Source organism: Trichomycterus rosablanca, chromosome 26 (assembly GCF_030014385.1).
Source record: "Trichomycterus rosablanca isolate fTriRos1 chromosome 26, fTriRos1.hap1, whole genome shotgun sequence".
Taxonomy (NCBI): Eukaryota; Metazoa; Chordata; class Actinopteri; order Siluriformes; family Trichomycteridae; genus Trichomycterus; species Trichomycterus rosablanca.
Genome location: NC_086013.1, coordinates 2,677,466 through 2,694,950, shown reverse-complemented (window position 1 = coordinate 2,694,950; position 17,485 = coordinate 2,677,466). Strand labels below are relative to the sequence as shown.

The following is a 17,485-nucleotide window of genomic DNA, read 5'->3' as shown; positions in this document are numbered from 1 at the left end:
GCAGGTCAGGTCAGATTGAAAAGCCTCAGGACAGAGTGTTAGCACTAATCCAAACCAGGCTGAGATGTAATCTGCTTGTTTATCCTGAGAACGACCCGACGGTGCTTATTTGCTAGCACTGATTTCTCAAGACAGGAATTCACACCCCTGAGACATCATCAATGTTTGCTTTCAATTATCCATGCTTTTATTCTGGTTGACCTTGGAAAGACCGTCTGAAAGGAAAACTTGCCACCAGCGAGAAATCTACAGAGGAACCGGGTGCAGGTCAAGACCAACAGGAGAAGGTTATTGTATGTTATGTATCTATCAGTGCAGAAAGTAAACAGACATAATCAATTGTTTATCAAGAAAGCAACTGTAGATGATGGAGCTCTGGAGAAACTAACTGTAGATGATGCTTCTATGGAGAAAGTAACTGTAGATGATGCCAAATGGGCAGTAAACAATTGCCAAGCCTTTGGGAAGTGCACTTGTCAGTGCCGGTTCCAAGCTAAGATGGTGGAGCCCATCCCAGCTCTCGATGGGCACAAGGCACACAGAAACATCCTGGACAGGGTGCCAGTTCATCGCAGGGCATATATACAGAACATACACGTCAAATTTGTACATTTAAATATTTGTATAACAGAGTGAACAACAGTCACAATTTTGTCATACTGTTTCCCCAGTATCAATAAAAGTCTACCTCAGAGTCATGAGATTACTGTGAGATGCCTCTGTCTTGTCACGTCCTCTCTGGAGACTAACAGGCCGAGCCGGCTCTCAGAAGAGCTGTCGTGTGTCAAATAAGGAACACAGCCGTCAGCCACAGCTGTGTGATCCTCTCTGGGCCCCGAACAGCTGTTCCTGAGCCCCTCTTAACTCCATAACTCTCGGTCTCTCACCACCCTAAACGCACTAATAAACACACGGAGCGTGTGTTCGTCAACACCGGACTCTCACGGCCGTGAGCGAGGGTCCAAGTGCAGAGCTGTTGTGCTGTTCGTAACAGTCTGATAAACGACGCCGAGTTGACAGATTTAAGTTTCTGTACTGGAGTCTGAGAGGATTTTTTTTTGGATCTCAAACTATACAAGTCATGATCATAAGAAAAATAACATCTTAAATAGAATGCATTCCTTCTAAAAAGTGTTATGACTGTGATACTGGCCATACGGGGGGCAAAATGTCTCACTCCAGCTACTTCAGTTTTATCTCACTCCCAAAAAACATGCCAGTATGTGGACTTGCCAGTAAACTGAGTGTTTCTGGATGGCTCCAGACGCATGGCAGTTCTGATCAGAATTATGTGTTTGGTGATAACATGAGCCTAGTGGTTAAAGTACTAGACTAGTAACTAAAAGGTCACTGGTTTAAGCTTCACCATTGCCAGGTTGCCACTGTTGGGCCCTTGAGCAAGGCCCCTAACCCTCAATTGCTTAGACTGTGTAGTCACAGTATTGTAAGTCGCTTTGGATAAAGGCGATTTCAGTTCAATGGCGCCCTCTGTCGTGCACTGTGTGTATTACAAACAATAAGCATTTAATTATTGTTTTGGTTTTGTTTCTTTATTCTTAGTTAACTGTGATTATTTGTGCTATATAAAAAATCATAACCAAAAAATATATAACATAAAGATATAGTTTTTATTCAAATACATACACACTGTATCTAAGTGACCTGCCAGAATCCAAATCTGAAAATATGCCTTTGGAATTGGATATGACTAGATTGGTAGAAAACGGGGGAAAATACAAATGAAAGTAACATACATTACATGGTCAAAAGTATGTGGACACATAACCATGAACCCATGTGCATAAGTATAGTGTTTGCCCCTTCTAGGAGGCAAACGTTTCCACAACATTTTGAAGTGTCTGTAGGAATTTGTGCCTATTAGTTGAGGTTCAACCCACAAATGATGTCCTGATTTCTTCCTAGAGTGTTCAGTAGTGCTGAGGTCAGTGCTTTATGCAAACCACCGAAGTTCCTCCTCACCAAACTCATTAAATCTTCCCTTTATTAACCAGGGGAACTGGAGCAGGAGAGGAACTTCCTCAGACTGTTACCACAACATTAAAAACATACAAAAAAATACATTTTCTGAGTGTGGCGGAAACACTGGAACTCAATAATCAGTAGGGGTGTCCACATATTTCTGGCCTTGATAATGTACTTCAGGCTGAAGACTCAGAGTTCAGTGCTCCAGTGGTTGTGATCAAATCGCTTGGTAGATTCTCTCTGGCCTCCTGCATCCGCTTACGAGCCCTCTGGAATGCTTCTGCACACGCACGCACACACACACACACACACACACACACACATTATTTGCCATCCATATATTTGTATCCACATAATCCTGGTTGCTGGTTTAAGCTCCATCACTGCCAAACTACCACTGTTGGACCCTTGAGCAAGGCTCTTAACCCTCAACTGCTCTGGATAAAAGCCTATGCTGTCAAAGTAAATCTGCCTTTCAAATTAAAAAAAAACTAGCTAGCAAGTAAAATGTCTTATTTGTTGAATATTCGGCATTTAGTGTCAACTTTTGGTTTTATTTTTATTTATTTGGTCCCTCAAGCTTAAATTTTTCTCCATCGCTTGACTTTCAAATTGCTCTGACATTCACCCGCCACCTGATGGTGAGGTAAAAAATGTCAAACCTTTTTTTCTTGTTCAATGGATCGATAAACCGAGCCAGCATTCACAGTTTAACCATATATTATTTTTAGTGCTTTGGTTTCTTGAACTGTTTTGTTGATGTGCTGTGTATGTTTGTGTGGGGAGATATTTGTATCTCGGGCCTTACCTAGCACGTTATAAACAGATCCTTGCTGACTGTGGCCACCCAGCTGGTCCAAAACGGTCTGTCGCCTCTTCTTCAGGGTGTTCGCATCAACAAACGCTCTGTAATAAAACACAAACACTTAATCAATGGAATTAATATTCTGGAAATAGAAATAATAAGAGCATGATGTGTTCAGGACTAGATTTCATTAATAACCGGGCTGACCGGGCGTGCTGGATGCAGTTTAGGCTGAAGGTGACGCTCCCTGTTGTCTGGGTGCGGAAGCCAAACCGACTCAGTCGATCCCCCTAATAAATGAAATAAATCACATGATCATATCAACAGTTTGACTTTAACACTTGGACTTTACAGTAGTATCTGTTTTTACCAATGACACAACTATTGGTCTACTTGAAAAGTGGTCAGAGGAACAAAATAGCTCTTGGTAAAAATGGAGGTACCTATAATGTGACGAACACAAACTGCAGGTCATTGTGCTCCATATTATGGAGGTCTGTTTCTTAACTTGCAATAGTAAGAAGAAAAATGGAGAACCAGCCTACCTTGAATGTTCCGGGTATTCTGACATCGCTGACGTCCTCGAGTTCCGGAGCTCCTCCGATAAAGAAGCGTCTCAGCTCGGCCGCTGTTCCGGGCTGCAGGGGCCTCCACGTGCTGCACGTCACCTTATGACATCCTTAAATAGTACAAACACACGCAAGATTGTACGATTAACCCCCCACCGTCCCAAAAAAGGCCGTCATAACCTTTGCTTTGTAATTACGACAGAGTGAATTACTGAGTGCTTATTCATCCATTCAGACCTTAATAATTATGATACAACAGAGGAACAGAAGAATACCTGGTGTTGAAGGTATGACCAGGTATCCATATCCTTCTGTTCTGTAGCGCAGCCAGTAGTCCAAGGAGAGAACTTTAAAATACAACACGGGCCACTGCGGCACCGACTCTACAAACAAAACCCAACATAAATACACTTCATAGCAAAGTAGGTTATAGCAACCTCAATTCATCGACCTTACCTTCTGTCTCGTCTTCTTTTCTGAAGAAGGACTCGAAGCTGAAGGGGTAAGAGAAGAAAGCCACGTTGTCCTGGATACAAAACACAAGGCTACAGGGCTTAGCAATCTCCATCACAGAATTACTAACATTAAAGTGACACAAACAATTCCAACAGTATGTTTAATCAGTTAAACATTTCTATTTTGTACATTATAGTTTTCTTTTTTACCTTTGTTCTTTTGGTACTAATGTGACTAATTACTAGTGTAATTTCACTGCTCGTTATAGCATATATGCCCTGTATGTGAAAAATAAACTTATAACTTAATGCTAATAAAACATCATTCCATATTTAATGCTCACATTGCATTCCAAATGTCACAATCATCTACATCACCTTTCCTTTCTAACAGCACTTAATAGTTTGGGGAATGAAGACACTAATGGACTAATGGGCCGTGGCTTTTAAACTGTCCATTAGTATCTATCTATTCTATGTTTTAAACCTTATTCGTTGGGCTACAATACATGTTTCCATTGTGCATTAGTCCATTTAAAACGTGTTCAAACCTGATCAAAGTCATTACATGTGTGTCTGTTTTGTACCTTGCCCACCGCCCGTGTCCGGCACGTCTGTGTTACGCCGGACAAGCTCTGGGACGGCACACTGGACCAGTCTGAAAAGGAATTGCGGCGTATTACCAGTGAAGCTCATATCCTGTGATACAGAAAAGGTTCTATTAATGTTAATGTAAGGTTTGGTTTACTTACTGTTTGGCAACTCTAGGATGAAGTGAACGTATAGGTTATCGTACTCGTAGCCCTGTGCAGAAACTGTAATAAAAACAAGACTTACAGGTCACTGGTGATGAAGAAAGACGTGCAGTGGAGCTGATACGGAGAGGTATTACTGATCATGTAAGTGAATAAAGTGCTAATGTTTGTCTGGGTTCCAAAGATAATGACTTACCTATCTCCCCATTAACAATCAGGCGAAGAAATCCTGGAGGTGGCTGAGATGGTAAATAATGAACACAAAACTATCATGCATGTTTTAATTCAACAAACTGTTCATTTACAAATGCAAACCAATCGTTTCCCTACCATCTCAAAGTCCTGGCCGACAAGGCTGTTGAGATAATCTTTATGCCGACTGTAGAGCTAAAGAGGGAAGCATCAGAGTAAGAATCACTTTAGCACATCAGCAATGCTTTTATTTTAGGGTTAGAGTTAAAAACAGTGCTGTGCTTGAATGTTATGAGTAAGAAACTGATGCTCACATCTTTGTACATGCGCTGCTCCCGCTGCTTCTCCTCTGAACTGATAGGCAGGGAGGCGTTTTCTATAAAGAGACGCCAGACTTCTCTCCTTCCTCCTTCTGTCTCCAGCCTGGTGTCAACAAGACATGTACAGCTAAGGTAACCAAAGCCTGCGCACGCTTGTAAGATTTACAAATGAACTGTTACACCCAAATAAGAAAAATAATGAACCTCTTTGGGAATTAACACAAAAAACACTTTAATCCAGGCTTTTGACCAGCACTGAGCGCACACTGACAAGTGCACCTCCCAATGACTGGGCTGTTCAAGATCAAGATGAGTTTTCTAAACAGTGAGAAACTCATCACTCACAACACTCACCTGTAGGGTCCTCGTCTGTTGTTGAAGTCAGGTTTTACTGTGATGACTCCATTGCTGTCGGCCCTTATGGTGCACAGCAGGTATTCGTTCTCCTTTAATCCCAGTCTGTACAATGCAACAAACTCAACCATTACCCATCAACCAAATCTGCACTGTGGAAAATCACCTACATTGTATTTTGCACGTCTCAGTAATGAGAAAGAACTAGAGCTTGTAATACAATGTGATGCTGTTTTGATGTGATATGATGCAACTGCACCATGACTAGTGGCTGTAATACTGGGACTCCAAGTTCAGTCCCACTTAATAGATCCTGGCCTTTAGCAAAGTACCCGGGCCATTACATGTATATAAAAATTAACTTTAAAATGCATTTTTCAATTAAGCAAAGTGTCCTGCACATTGATCTTATTGCAGATTTAGGATATATAATTTAATACGGTAATAAAAAGAAGAAGAAATAGTATTTTGGAATGGCCCACCCCCACCGAAGAAGGAAATACAAAGGCTCCTGAATCAGTGAAGACCATGACGCAGCAGAATTACCCTTGGACTAAACGCACAGTGGAATAATCGCATGCTGTTACATCACTCACTTTCCAGCAGGACCCAGATCTGCCATAACGTGCATGGTCTGCATCGATGTGTTGACAGTATGGCTGTTTTTCATGAACTCTCTGGATGGCTCCCATACCACCAAACGAGCTTTAGGAATGGTGGCGTCTCTATAAAACACAGTGACATCACAGTACATGCATTTATTAATGTATGTCATTTACATTCAATTTGAAAGCACTTGTTGAAAGAGTTTGATTCTTACGCTGGCCGTCTCTCTTGGCGCCGATGCCTGACGTTTGCCATGCGCTCGGCTAGGAAGGTTGGCCTGCTCGGGGCTGGAGTCAGCAAACTCTGAGCCTGCTGCTTATACAGGAAAACATGGCTTACAAACTGTGAACAGTGTAAATATTTAACATGCATGTTTTCTGATGCAGCCTCCTGATTGATTAGTACAATACTAAACTTTGCTGACTTCTCATTAGCCGGTTGTGAACAAAAAAATGACAATTTTTGTTCCAAAGCCTTTGGTTTATCAAATACAAGTCTATTGTAAGTGTATTATCAGGTCAATAAAGACTTTTGGTGACCATATGGATAAATGTGGTAAATAAATTAAAAAAACTCAATCTAATGGTAAAATTGTATTAATGGCTTCCTATTTTTCCACAATAAAAACAAGATTTTGGATTACATCATAGCAGAGAACCTAATATTACTGTCTGTGCTAGTAAATTGAATCACACTTTTTAAATTTGTTTAAATATTGGCAACAAATGAACTCAAATATGCTCATCATTGATCCCTCTTCACCCTACCCATATTTAACATCTATTTAAAACGTAATCTGTTTCTAGGAGCTTCCCAAATTAGGTTAAACTGAATGTCTAACAAGACAGAGGAGACAGTTACACTGTGCAATCATGTAATAATCTTCCAAAAACGACCTATATAGAAGACAGTGCTCACCTCCTCCCAGTTGGTGAAGCGATCGAAGTCTGTGTAGGTAAAAATACGCCGATTTTGTCTTCTCTTGGCTCTTTCCATTTCCACAATTTCTGTGTGATATTGTTTCTCCAGTGGGGTTTGGCAAACTGATTCGGTCTGGTACAGGTCCACTTCATACTGCACATGAACATGATAGCAATGACACACCGAATATTCTACAACAAACATAAAATACAAAGCTACGTAAATTCATACCTGACTGAAAAACTTCTCCTGCCAGCCAACAACCAGCTCCTCCTCATCACCAACTAAGAACAAGAAGAGATAAAACTCACACAATGCATTTAGTTTTGCTATTATTCTAAAATAATGGGTGCAGCCCAAATGGAAATGCACTTATCAAGGGTTCATTTTGGCACCTGATCGTGTTTGGGAGATAAAGGTGTCAAGCTCGAGGGAGCCTCTATCTGATTGGCTCAGCCCGGGTTGTTGTTGTTGTAAGTGGCGGGTGAGAGCTGCTGCTGAAGTGACTCTTTCAATTCGGACTCTACAACATAGCAAACAGAGCTAATTAATTAGTAAACACATGAGACATGTTTTATAGGCAGCCAAGACAAAGTATTGTTAAAGAATTTAGTCATGAATGTAGTACCTATACACGCATTATTAAACAATAACCGAGACAAAAACAGATACTGGACTTGTACTGGTGTTAAAATACTCGATCCATATGGCAGATAATCCCAAACTTTTAACTGACTGGAGAATATTAACAGACTGGTGCGTACAAAGCAGAAGACATTTAATCAACATCACTAAATGTATTTTGTTGACCATTTTATATAATAAACTAAATTAAATTACATACGAATTGAAGTCAAAAGTTTGGATACACCTGTTGGGATTATGTATGTCATGGATGTATGTCATCTGTTGAGTCAAAACATAAATACATCTACTAAAATTATTAATTTGGTAATGTACAAGTTCTATAGTCATTTAACTTTGTGTTACAACCTGGTAATTCCTTATTAGCAATTATGATTGACTATAAACAGTAATTTCTCTGTGCCCACATAAAAAGAACATGGAACAATGGTCTTTTTACCAAGGTTTGGAAGAAAACCCCACCTGTCACCTTAGGGTGAGGTGTATTTTATCTGAGTGAGCTTTACATCGCAAAGGTGAAGAAGCTCCTGCACAAACCAGAAGCCCCTTCTCCTGCTTTTCCTTTGGACACAGTGCGGCATCATGTAATCCTATGGTGATGTAAAACCTGCTTGACTGTGGACAGTGTCACCCGTGTTCCAGCAGATTCTAATTCACAGCAGACATGTTTTCCATGGTTTTGAATTACACCTGACCATCTGGACTAAACTCCCATCAGCCTAAAGAGACAGTTTGGGTATTCCTTGCAATTTTACCAAGAGACCACTGTTCCATGTACTTTTTAATGGGTGCAGTCAAACTAACCCTATTTATATAAAGTCACCATATAAATACAGCATTCTCTTCCTATGAGTATACTTTATATCCATGGCATAGTTATAGAACACATTTTACAAACATTTGGGGGGGAAATTAGTTATTTTTAATTAGTTAAAGTTGCATAAATCATTGATATATTCATAATATAATCCTTATACGACCTCAACCTTAAATCAACTATACGGTGTGGTAAACTATACAGCAAACACATAACTATATTTTATAGAATTACTTATACATATACCTTATTTTTAAATGGCTGAGTGCATCGCGGGAACGGTACACGGCTTCCCCGGTGTCGGTGCACCATCCATCAGCCATAGCTACTAACGGTACCCAGCTTTTAGCTAATGCTAATGTTGCTAAGTGTTCATTAGCAAAAGTTAATATTCCCGCCCTAAGCATAAAAATGTCTACATTTAAAACGTAGTTATTTAATATTCTGATTTTAACTGCATTTTAGACTTCACCTTTATAATTTGGTTAAGATATAAAATAGTTAATTTTATTCGTTGGCTAACGCTAACGAGTTCACATAAACAGTGCATCCTAACGGCGTCTTGTTGCGTGGTAACGGCTTATGCTGGTTGCGTTCTAAACCGCACACTACCAGTAGCGCACTAATTTGGCATACTATGTAGTACTAATGTATTCGTTTTTGGACGCAACCACTAAGGCGTTTGATGCGCATGCGTCTTAATGATTCAAAGCTGTTCGTCCGGAATCACATAACATCACTACAAAGTGCACTATTTTGAGAGTTCACTATCAAGTTCACCATAATATACAACAACGGATGCACTCTCGAAATCCAAATTTGCACAGCGGTGTGCTGCTGTTCTGATAATATACTATAAAAGATTGTGAGTTTACCAGTAGTAAACGTTGGAGTGTGTAGTGATAAGTGAACATGGTGCTAATTGGGACACAGCCAAGGACAAACCAAAACCACGCACAGACACACACGTTTGTAGGTTGTAACTGATAGGAGTGTTAGCCAGTTAGCTAGAAAGTGGGTTGGTTAGGTTATAATCAGAACTATGATCGCACCTAGGCTTTTAAATGGTATTAAATGATTTACATTGTTTTGTTTTAGATGTCATTATATGTCGAAAGGTTTTTCTTGCAGATATAAAAAGGCACATGCTTTGTACCGTGTTGGTGTATGTGCAGATGTCAAAGTGCCAGTTAATGCTTTCTTAATTTAAAATATAAGGAATCAGTTCTTGTTGCAGCATATTAGTGATCTTATTTCCAAGAATGTGGAGAACTGTCTGTAGATCTTCAAATGCAATCAGAAGCCACAGGTTTTTGGACCTACTAACCTTGCCAACTTTTAGGGGCACAGATCATGCACCTTACCACTCTACCAAAACCCTCCTCAAACCAAAAGACACTGGTTTTAAAGCTGAACGGGTCAGACGTAGTACCTTGAGGTCATCTGGCCAAGGTTCAAGGTTCGCCCATCCTGCCTCGAAGACATCAGGACCTGAGATCAGATCTGAAACTGAAGGCAGAGTCTCATCAGAGCTCCAGAAGCTCAGCTTGGAAGACCTTGGAAAGCCAGATCCCAAATTGCAGAAACTTAATAAGAAATCCCAGAAGCAAAGAGATATGAATACCAGTCTCAGCAGTCTCACTCATACAGAGATGGTGTTTGGGGTGACCCCTTGTCTACTTGCCTTGGCGCAGGGTAGACGAAAGCCCGCTCGCCTCTTCGTGAAGCGCTCGGAAGGCCGTCAGAGGGAATCCATTGAAAGAGTTTGCGAGGAGGCAGTTAAGCACGGTGTTCCTATCCAGCACGTTACCAAGAAAGAGTTGGAGAACATGACCAATGGTGCGGTCCATCAAGGTCTGTGCCTTCAGGCCAGTCCACTAGGCTTTGTCACCAAGGAGAGGTTAAACAGTCAGCAGAGAAATAAGGGCAGCAGAAATTCATGTCCATTGTGGCTTGTTTTGGATGGTGTGCAAGATCCAATGAACTTTGGGTCCATCCTGCGTTCAGCGTATTTTCTTGGAGTGGACCAAGTGGCGAGTAGCATTCGCAACAGGTGAACTTCATAGTCTGCTTATTTAAATCTGTAGTAAGTGGTCACTTTCGGGAAGTCATTAATACTGAAATAGACCTGAAGGTTAAAAAATCTCTGTAAATTAAGTTCTAAATTTGCTAAATCCTCAGGGTGTCACACAGCACCAGGATTCTTGAACCTGGAACCTTGCCTTTGGTCATTCTATGTAAGAAGTAAGAAATTTCTATGTAATAAACTCCAATTGACAATTGGGGAATCTTCAAATCCCCAAAATTTCCATCACATTTGTGCCTGTCTGGCTTAATTAAGTACTTTATATAGATTTTAGAAAGTATATTATTTATTAAAAAGTTATAACTCTGGAGTTGACTTAAAAATTGCCACAACTACCACAGTCACAGTCCCACATTGGCTTGACTGGACAAGTTTTTGCTATTTTGCCGGTTGACGTGTACCTACAATTATAATTGACAGGTTTTTTTTAATGATCTTTAAATTAGCTATTTTAATTCTGGATTTGCATTTTATAGTCCTGGGGTGGCACAGCAACATGGGCCTTGGAGACCTTGGTTTCATCCAGATGTTTCACATATTTTTCTGTCTGTTTGGGTTTCTTTTCCAAAACCCTGGTAAAGGTGGCCTGGCTACCTTAAAAAGCTGCTAAATATACTATTATTTTTATTTTTCTGTGTGTTACAGCTGTCCATTATCCCCTGTAGTGAGCAAAGCCAGTTCTGGTGTGATGGAGCTGATGGAAGTTCATGGTTACCACAATTTAGCTGAAATGTTAAAGGTATGGAAATTGCTTCAGTCAACAGATCTCTCCTCTAGAGGGCAGACACACATCAGTGATACATTTCTGTATTACTCCGCCTGTGAGGTACTATATAACCAAATCTATGTGGACGCCTGAATTCCATTCCAAAAGCATCAACAGGCACCACTTTTCTGGAATGGCTTCCAAAATATATTGGAGTGTTAGTCACAAGAGCATTTTTTAGAGGTCTGGCTCGCAATCAACGTTCCAGTTTATCCCAAAGGTGTTCAATGGGTATCCACTGGAGTTCCTTTACATAATTCTCATCCAAAAGCATGTCATTTAATTTATATAAATAATATTTTGGGGCAACACTGTGGCTCGGTGGGTAGCACTGTTGCTTCACAGCAGGAAGGTTCTGGGATTGATTCCCAGGTTGAGCGGTCTGTGTGGCGTGGACTGGCGACCTGTCTGGTGTGTTTCCTACCTTTCGCCCAGTTAATTCTACCCATCACAATCCTGAATAGTATAAAGCCGTGGTAAAACATACACTGAGTTCATTAATTATTATTTTGCACCTGTTAGCAATTGGGTGTGACTGAAACACATTGTCTTGATAATAACAGTGTGTGTCCACATACATTTGGCCTTATGTGTCTTGATAATAAGTGTGTGTGTGTCCACATACTTTTGGCCTTATGTGTATAATCATTTTACCTAATGGTGAAACCATATTTTTACCTTGTAGGTGAAACTCAGACAGGGATGGCAGGCGATTGGCACTGTTGGATGTGAGGAGGCCGGCCCTGGAGCTTCTGTCGTTCCATGTTCTGATTTCAGGATGTCCAAACCCACCCTGCTCCTGATGGGTATGTGTATTTAAGGTAGTCTGTGTTAGTTCTTTGGTAGGTGTTTCCAATCTTTCACCCACCTGACCCTAGTGACCCTGAATAAGATAAAGCGAATGAAGGAATTAATGTTGACCCAGGTGACCCTGCTGTTTGAATGTGTAGGTGGTGAAGGTTCTGGTCTGAGTCCTGAGCTGCGTGAGCTGTGTGACGTTTTTCTAACCGTCCCTGCCAGAAGTGACCTCCACCCTGCCGTGGACTCGCTCAACGTCTCGGTGGCGACAGGTGGGCTCAGAACTACCACCCGAACAAACCACAATGCTGTATGCTTTAATCCTAATTCTGTTCCTCTCTTCTCAGGAATCCTCCTGCATTCTCTGCTTTGTGGAAGAACATGATGATGATGATGGTTTATTTACTCGCACCGTGTCCCATTTGCTCCCCGCGGTGCTTAATGACTGGATTAGATCATCAATTAGCCATCAGCTAATTGACCCGCGAGAGAGCATCGATCCGAAGTTCGGCGACGCTTAGACTTTTCTTTGAAGAATGAACAGATGAGGAAATGTTGGAGGCGTCGCTGCCGCAGAGAGAACAAATGATGCAGTTTTAAAGTTTGCTAATTAAACAATACGACTAAGGACTAAGAAGTTTGTAGGGATTTTATAGAGCAAGAGAGGGAAGTTCCAATAGTAGCCTTTCCACATCCTATGTCAACGGACAGAAACCTTTGGTATTCAGAACGGACTGATGAAAGTTGTTGAAAATAAATAAACATTAAAAAAATAACCAGTGGTGCTTGTTGCTATGAGTATTTTATTAAATATAGTTTTTGTTTAATATATTTTTCTGCCTGTTGCCTTTCAGACCAAAGTGTTCTGATCCTGTTTGTGTTTAAAAATTATTATTACTATTTTTAGACAACAGACAGAGAAAGAAGTGCTGCTCTCCATAGACCCTGTAATTGCTTAATTGCTGTTTTGCGTGGATGTTGTTCTCTATTATTAATACCTCGTGCTAGAACAACTTTCACTGTTTGTGGGTTGAGTTTTAGTTTTTGTAATACCCTAGGGATGTGGAGAAAGTTGGCACCTGGATAACTATCTACTTGTACATTTTTAGGACTGATTTTTGGTATGCGACTCAAGTTTGAATCCCCTATAAATATTATAGGTTTTGTTACTGAGAGAGACCAGTCTATAGCCTTTTTGTCAGTGTTTGTGTCTATATTTAACTACATATTTGTTGTCCGTCATTTGATTTTAAACATAGACAACACGGAGACATGGGCGACATGGTGGCTTGGTGGGTAGAACCAAGTATGTTCTCCTTTTGGAGCTCTGGTCTTAACTCACAGTCCAAAGACCTGCACTTAGGTTCATTGGAGATAAAAAAAAATTGCCGTGTGTGTGTTTGCCCTGTGATGGACTGGCGACCTCTTCAGGGTGTTTCCTACTCTTCGCCAGGGCAGGAGTAGCCTAACGGTTAAGGCACTGGCCTAGTAATTAGAAGGTTGCCATACCACCACCAAGTTGGCACTGTTGGACCCTGTGCTTAAATTGTATTCGGTCGTGATTGTAAGTCGCTGTGGATAAAAAGAGGCAGCTAAATGCCGCAAATGTAAAATGTAAACTTTAGTTAAGGATGATCCCAGACTGATTCGGTCTGAATCTGAACCAAATCCTCCGCCGAACCGAGGGCGCTCCAGAACGGGACGGTTCACAATTAAAGTAAAACGGGCGAGCGGGACAGGACGATTAACCCGCTAATGCTATAGACCATTAGACCTCTCCGTCTCCCTCTCCCTTTTTAGCCCGGGGCTAGCTCGGGGAGAATGGGACATTAGAGGAGACGCTTTAATGTAATGACCCGTTCTGTGATTTTTACAAGGCAGAATGATTTGCAGGCGGATCCTCCTCAGATTTGTCAGAATTTGCTGGAAATGAATTTCTACACTGGGAACGTTTTATTACATATTAATAGACATCTGAATTATATATTAATAAAATAAATGGCCTAGTCTACTATTTTTTACTTTACTTTTCTTTTACACCACATGGCCAAAAGTATGTAAACACCCCAACTAATTATTGGCTTTATTTTTGGTTTGTGTATATTAAAAAAAAGTTCATATAATGCATTTTAGGCTTTCAGCTTTTGTGGTGTAGCGTGTACAACATGTTCTCTTAATATGGACAGGCGTCCACATACTTTTGGCCAAACAAATTACAGTAGTACCTTGTAACTCGACATCCTCTAAACTCAAAATCTAAACTCGACGTGTGTGCGAGAACTTGTTAAAAGTGGTAAGGAATACGGTATTCCAAGAGCAAGCATCTCCACGATTAAGAAGCATAAGGAAACAATAAAGAAGTAAAGCTAACGTGCAGCTTTTGTTGTATTTCTATATTGATTTTTTTGTGGTTTTTATATTATAGTTTTGTTTTTCAGTGTATAAGTGTCAAAACAACCTCATTATTTTACATAAGCCTAAAATATATCCAGTCCCACTGGACCATGAGACGCATTCACAGGTTTTACATCCATCCTTATTGGAAAAAAATACCTTGAAACTCAACGTCTTGAAAACTCGACGCCACTCCCAGAACCAATTGACGTTGAGTTTCAAGGTACCGCTGTATCATAATAAAATAATGAAACAGGAAAACACCTTATCTTCACTGTTATTACAACGTTGAAAGCATATAATTGATTTTATACACTGATTAGGAATGGGCGTGGCTGAAACACCTGCATTCAAACATTTGGAGGAGCGTCTACATACTTTTGACCATATAGTGTAATTATTACAGTATTTTATTCAGCTCTGAGTCAGTACATTTCCAGCCGTGTCTCTGAGCATTGAAGACACAGCATAAAACAAAAGTGTGTGTGAGTGCGAGTGTGTGTGCGTGTGTGTGATGGTTAGACGATAATGCAGCATGACACCTCCGAAATGAGGCGCTGGTTGCCATGGCGAAGAGCCAGAAACCCCCACGGCGGGCGAACGCCGCACGGCGTAAATGATGTTTGATTAGTATTTAGAGTGCGTGCTTTTACACGCCGCTGTCTTCGCCTCATCACGTCCGCTGGTCCCAGTCAGCATCCGGTACATCCTGATCGAGGATGCAGTGTGTCAGGGGCCTGTGCTGGAAACACAGCATTCGAATATAGAGAGTTACACACTTAGTCACAGCAACATGTTAAGGAAGGCCCCTTAAAATACTGTTGTGGAGGAACTTCAGCGATCTTCACAGATGAACTCTAGGGCAACCACTAGGGCAGTTGTAGCCTAGTGGTTAAGGTACTGGACTAGTAAGCAGAAGGTTGCTGGTTCAAACCCCTGGCAGGTACCACTGTTGGGCCCTTGAGCAAGGACCTTAACCCTCAGTTGCTTAAACTGTATACTGTAAGTCGCTTTGGATAAAGGCGTCTGCTAAATGCCAAAATTTAAATGTAAATGAACTGGGATGAACTGGAATGACCTTACAAATGCTGCTTTGACTGAATTCCCATAGGCACACACCAAACATTTGTGAAAAGCTTGTTAAAGCTGCAGAAAGGTGGTTTTAAAACAGCATGTCCAACAAGCTGCGTTTTGGTGTCCACATACTTTTGCCCATTTAGTTCAATTCTGTTGTAATGACAATAACAGAGTTGTCAGAGATATCTGCCAGCAAACCCACCAGACCCCTCCATGTGTCCCTAAATTCAAATGTGAGTGCACAAGGTTTCAGATTTAACTCAACCAGCGCAGACCATCTAAATAATATGAGCATTTGTATTAACTTCATGCTAAAAATGTCATGCTTACCGTGCATCCAACGCCCATTAGGTCTCGTTTAACTGTACAGGATCACAAGAGGAGCGATTCTCCGGTCTGCTGGGTGGTTACAGAGGGGACTGGTGTTTGACAAATCGATGACTGACCTGATCAATAATCATAACAGAGACTTTAAGAGGCACATGACTCCTGCTGTAGCAGAAACGAAGCCAGATCATAATAGCACGGTTCCTCGATTAACGATGTGTTGAAGGCAAGGCAAGTTCATTTGTGTAGCATCTTTCATACACAGTGGCAATTAAAACCATTAAAATCATTAAAACATTAACCTTATTAAGAACTAAAATGAAGAACATGCAAAACTAAAAGAAAATATGAAGTAAATTAGCTTCCGTGGCCCATTGGTTGGGGACCACTGCTCTGTAATAGCTCATCTGTCGGCTGTATGAGGAAACGTGTCTGTGTTATCGATCAGCGTCACTTCACGTTCCCTTCTAGCTGTGGAGAGAACCGGTTCTGATCTCATAAACGCTGCTATGCGTTAGTCTGGCTAAATGTCAGTCTTTGGGTAGAAAGACAGAAAATCAGCACACTTTATGATTTCAAATAATTGTATGTGTGTGTAGGTATTGATTAGAGTGTATCAGGCGATATGATAAGTATTCATAGATAAGGTGAAACTATGGTCACTGGGACCCTACGATCCAACAAAACGACAACATAAAGTGAAATATAAGCTTATATGTGAGAATATAAAATGCTACGCTAATTCAGTGTTTTTGCATCAGTCGTTCAGCATTGTAGTATGTTTATGGCCGGTTTGTGGGCAACTCCATACAAGCAGCCATGTAACATGAACCTAGTTTTTTTGTTTTTTATTTTTTGTACCTGATTTTTAGCTTCTCTACCTGCCTCTACCCATTACCAGTTCAAATGCGAGTGAGCGAGACAGATCAATGTAAAGCGAGGTACTCAAAGGTGACCGTGTCCAATTACCACGTGCCCTGGCGTCGGTGCCCGGCCTCGCTAAGTGCCGGAGGTGTGGGAGACTAATGGCTGTAGCTTCTGGCCTCTCTCCCGGCCCAATTTGAGTCCGTGTCGGCGGGAGTGTGACCACAGCGTGAAACGGCTAATGCAGCTAATGGTCTGGGGGGGGTCAGGCCGACAGGGACGAGGGCACGTCGTGACAGCTTGGATTTAATGTTCGATTCGGTTCAGGATTGTACGAAATCCGAATCCGAAGTACTTAGATAAAATATTTATGCACAATTAAAGCAAAGCCAGGTCATTCTGAGGGGTTCACAAACTTTTTGCAACCGTAAACAGCCAACATACGGCATCACCCAGCTGCTCACAATCGCAAATCGGAAAACAAGCTGAAATATGATTGGTTCTCTTCGTGACGGATCTGAGTTTCTCGTATCGATTAACTCTCGTCGACGACTCCGTGCCTCCGCTTTGATTTATGAGGGTCTGTTATTTCCACATAGCCCCTTGGGTCCATGTTTTTTTCTGGCCCCTTTTACCTTTTCAATGCTGGCAAAAAGCAGTACTCAAAAAAAAAATATATATAAATAAAGGTCCTAAAAGCGAACCTTGTGGAACACCATATTACACTTTTTAGGCTGTCAAATTAGATCTG

General features: G+C 41.1%; 2 protein-coding genes across 2 annotated transcripts; one reads left to right on the top strand and one right to left on the bottom strand.

Annotated features, from left to right (window-relative positions):
* Window positions 1-1,609: 1,609 nt before the first annotated feature.
* mks1 (MKS transition zone complex subunit 1) lies at window positions 1,610-8,979 on the bottom strand. The gene is made up of 18 exons (XM_062988640.1): window positions 8,669-8,979; window positions 7,356-7,483; window positions 7,192-7,244; window positions 6,958-7,113; window positions 6,254-6,351; window positions 6,030-6,158; window positions 5,434-5,538; window positions 5,074-5,182; window positions 4,898-4,954; window positions 4,764-4,806; window positions 4,565-4,627; window positions 4,400-4,470; window positions 3,814-3,883; window positions 3,633-3,740; window positions 3,334-3,467; window positions 2,996-3,078; window positions 2,792-2,889; window positions 1,610-2,263 (listed from the first exon to the last, which is right to left on the bottom strand). Exons 1-18 carry the CDS (start codon window positions 8,827-8,829, stop codon window positions 2,160-2,162), a joined length of 1,770 nt encoding a protein of 589 aa, XP_062844710.1. The 5' UTR covers window positions 8,830-8,979; the 3' UTR covers window positions 1,610-2,159.
* A 528-nt stretch (window positions 8,980-9,507) lies between these two features.
* On the top strand, window positions 9,508-12,848 carry mrm1 (mitochondrial rRNA methyltransferase 1 homolog (S. cerevisiae)). Its single transcript, XM_062988841.1, has 5 exons — window positions 9,508-10,475; window positions 11,154-11,247; window positions 11,960-12,080; window positions 12,225-12,344; window positions 12,420-12,848. Exons 1-5 carry the CDS (start codon window positions 9,685-9,687, stop codon window positions 12,455-12,457), a joined length of 1,164 nt encoding a protein of 387 aa, XP_062844911.1. The 5' UTR covers window positions 9,508-9,684; the 3' UTR covers window positions 12,458-12,848.
* Window positions 12,849-17,485: the final 4,637 nt, after the last annotated feature.